General features: G+C 61.0%; 1 protein-coding gene across 1 annotated transcript; it reads right to left on the bottom strand.

The window, feature by feature from the left end:
• Nucleotides 1-224: 224 nt before the first annotated feature.
• Nucleotides 225-1,554, bottom strand: CITED4 (Cbp/p300 interacting transactivator with Glu/Asp rich carboxy-terminal domain 4). Its single transcript, XM_007453738.1, has one exon. The coding sequence runs from the start codon at nt 1,312-1,314 to the stop codon at nt 766-768; it is 549 nt and encodes a 182-aa protein (XP_007453800.1). The 5' UTR covers nt 1,315-1,554; the 3' UTR covers nt 225-765.
• Nucleotides 1,555-3,166: the final 1,612 nt, after the last annotated feature.

Genomic DNA, 3,166 nt, shown 5'->3' with positions numbered 1-3,166 from the left:
TTGGTGACTTTGGGTTACCTTGCCACGCCGTGGCGGCAGCCTCTGCCTTCCAGATTATGACATAACAATTGCACAACTCACAGATATTTTCGAAAGAAACTGTCAGTTTCCTCTCCTGACCACTGCCAGGGGCTGTGTCCTCCATCCCACCCAGGGCCTCCAACAGCCTCAGGACTCTAGAAGCCAAATATAGCTGGAGTTATAAGGAAATGAAAACACCAGACTGGAAAGTGACCCAGTTTTATTGTGGTGCTGGAGGTCAGATGGGGTATTGCTCCACTCCGCAGGGGTGAGGGCTGTACATTCCGTGCCTCCCCAGGGCGGGAGGCCCAGCTACCTCAGGGCCCAGGCAGCGGGGTGGGGGCCTGGCGGGTGGGCGGCTCCAGGCACCCAGTGACCACAGTGGTTTGCACAAGGAAAGGGGGAATCAGGCAGAGGCCTGGGATGGCTCAGATTGGGGGTTGGGGCGGGGGAGGGTCCGAGAGGAGAGGACACAGAATCTAAGAACTGGGAGTCCGGAAGGGGGCGTCCATCCCCTTCACTTTACCGCTGAGGCTCCGGGGCAGAGATGAACCCAAACTGTCATTCTGCAGGAGGCGGGGCCTGGAGTGAGGCCAGGCGTCCCAGCCCGGCGTCGGCTCTGGTGCACTAACTGCTGCCTCCACCCTCACGGAGGGTGCGTGCGGGGTCCAGGCGCTGGGTGCGGAGTCCTGCGGGCAGGCCGGCCTCCTTCTCTCGGGCACGCAGGCAGGCGCCCGGCCTCGCTCAGCAGCTCACCGAGCCGGCGGGCTGCGCCGACCCCAAGTCCGAGAAGCAGTCGAACTCGCTCTGGCCCAGGAAGAGCTCGGGCAGATCGCGCACGCGGTGCAGCCCGAGCTCCAGCTCCAGCGACGTCAGCGCCTCCTCGTCGATGAGTTCGGCGTCCATGCCTCCCAGGGCGTGCGCGGGCGGCGGCAGTGGCGGGGCCGGGGCGCCTGGCACCGGCTGCGGGCCCGGAGGTCCTCCCGGGGCGCCGGGGGGCGCGGTGGCGCGGCCCGGGTACAGCGTCGCCACGGGCTGCAGGTGCGCGCTGCCAGCGGCCGGCGGTGGCACGGCCTGAAAGGCAGGCGGCGGCCCGAAGGCCCCGTACGCCAGGGCCCCCGGTGGAGGCGGCGGCGGGCCCAGCGGAGCCCCCCGCGGCCGCAACCCGCTGTCCAGGCCCGGGCCCGAGTAGGGCTGCAGCGTCCGAAGCGCGTGAGGGCCATGGGCGGGCGCGGCAGGCGGCGGCCTCGGCACCAGGCTGTAGCCCTCGGCGAGCATCAGGTGGTCGGCCATGACGGCGGGCCGGCCGCCGGCAGCGGCGGCGGCGGGCCGATGGTCAGGGCGGGCGTCCCCGGGTCCCGGCCAGCTGTTCCTCTGCAGCGAGGGATCCGAGCCCCTTGCCTTCTCCGCACCTCAGCCGGGCAAAGGAAAACAGAACCCGACCCGTGCTCCTGCGCAGCCCAGTACACACCGAACTCAGAGCTCTTGTGCACCCCAGCTCAGGGCTGAAACGACCCTACACACCTACACAGTCTGGCTGCTAGACCTCTGCGTCGTGCCCCCGGACTCGGCGCCCTCTTATACCCAGAGGCGGGGCTGCCCCAGTCCCGGGCGCTCATTGGCTGGATGAGACGCTCCTGGGAGGGCCGCGCCGCACCTCCAGGAAGCCTCAACCCCGCCCCTGTCAGACTCCGCCCTTTGGGCCTCAGGCCGCGCCTCCGGCTTTGAGTTCTGTCTGGGAGCGGAGTGTTTGGCGCTTTTCAAATGGCCTGGTCTCGGCTGCCCTACGCTTAGTCTCGGGGCTGACTGGGGCCAAGCTTGCACGGACCAGAAGGTGGAGTAGGAGGGCCAGAGGTTTAGGCCCCCAGAACTGCAGGATCACAAGCCCAACCTCTTAACCTCTTAATTTTCCAGATTAAGAAAACTGGCAAGGCTCAGCGGCAGAAGGGGTTTCCTGGGAATACACAGTAAAGCCTTGACAGAAGCGAGACTCGAACCCAGGCCTTTTGATTGCTACCTCTACACAGGGCACAGGCACCTTGGTGGTGCAGGGTCCGCGGAAGATCAGCTGCCCGTCCCCATAATCCCAGGAGAGCCAGTTGCTCCTCCTCCGGCTCCCACTCCCTTGTCTGTGGAAGCATGTACTGAGCTGCTATTAAAGTAATTTATGGGCTTGTTTCCTGAAGGACTTGTTCATCTTCATGTCCTCAGCACGTAGCCCAGAGCCTGGCCCAGAGCAGGTTTTCAGTAAAAGTTGGATGAATGAACAGATGATGGAATGAATTGCAACTCATTCCCCTGAGCGTCAGTTTTTTCAACAAGAAGCACCAACAGCACCAATTGGACAACAGCACCAATCCCACTGGCTTGTGGTGAGGGTTAAACGAGGTGATGCGTGCACAGTGTCCAGCACAATGCCTGGTGCATGGTAGGTGCTCAAAAATGTACCTCAAATGAATGAAAGGCTGGGTTTACTTCTGTCCCTAGAGATCTTCTGAGTGGGGGATGTTGCACCTTCCCTTGATAAGAATAGTTATAACTTGGGTGTTAGAGTGCTATATATTCTACAAGCATCTTACTGGAGGCAGGGCATGGATTATCAGCCCCATTTTGCAGATAAGGAGACTGAGGCACATAAAGGGGAAAGTGAGTGTCTTGGGGTCATACACAACCAGAGTTAGCATGTGAATGCCTGTGTCCTTAGAGCAGCTGGAGTCTTTCCTGGTGGCCAGGAGACAACTTCCTGAACCGTGCCCTCCACGTGTTTGCCACTCTGCCCCTCCCTTCTCTGGCTCTCCTCCCCTGGTAGTGTCCTTGGGATTTCCTGGAACCTGGGTTTATCCAGTTTGTGCAGAGGGGAGAACCCTAGAGTGAGAGTCCAGGGGCCCAAGTTCTAATTGTATCTCTACCACCCACAGGCAGTATGACCTTTGGGTGTCACGAAGGGATGTCACTTGGCTCCCCAGGGCCTCAGCTTTCTACTCAGTGAAAGGGAGATTGTAGTCCCTGCCGGGTCACCTGAGAGCTTGTGAGAAGGTCACAAGTGACCATGGGTGTGATCACATTTTTTGCAAAGTGTAAAAGCTGCACGTGGGAACTGAGTCTCCTGAGTCCCTCTCCAATAAAGATTTCACACAGAAATTCC

The sequence above is a fragment of the Lipotes vexillifer genome, unplaced genomic scaffold (genome assembly GCF_000442215.2).
Source record: "Lipotes vexillifer unplaced genomic scaffold, Lipotes_vexillifer_v1.1 scaffold213, whole genome shotgun sequence".
NCBI lineage: Eukaryota > Metazoa > Chordata > Mammalia > Artiodactyla > Lipotidae > Lipotes > Lipotes vexillifer.
The sequence above is the reverse complement of the archived record's forward strand: the minus strand, read 5'-3'. Positions and strand labels throughout refer to the sequence as shown.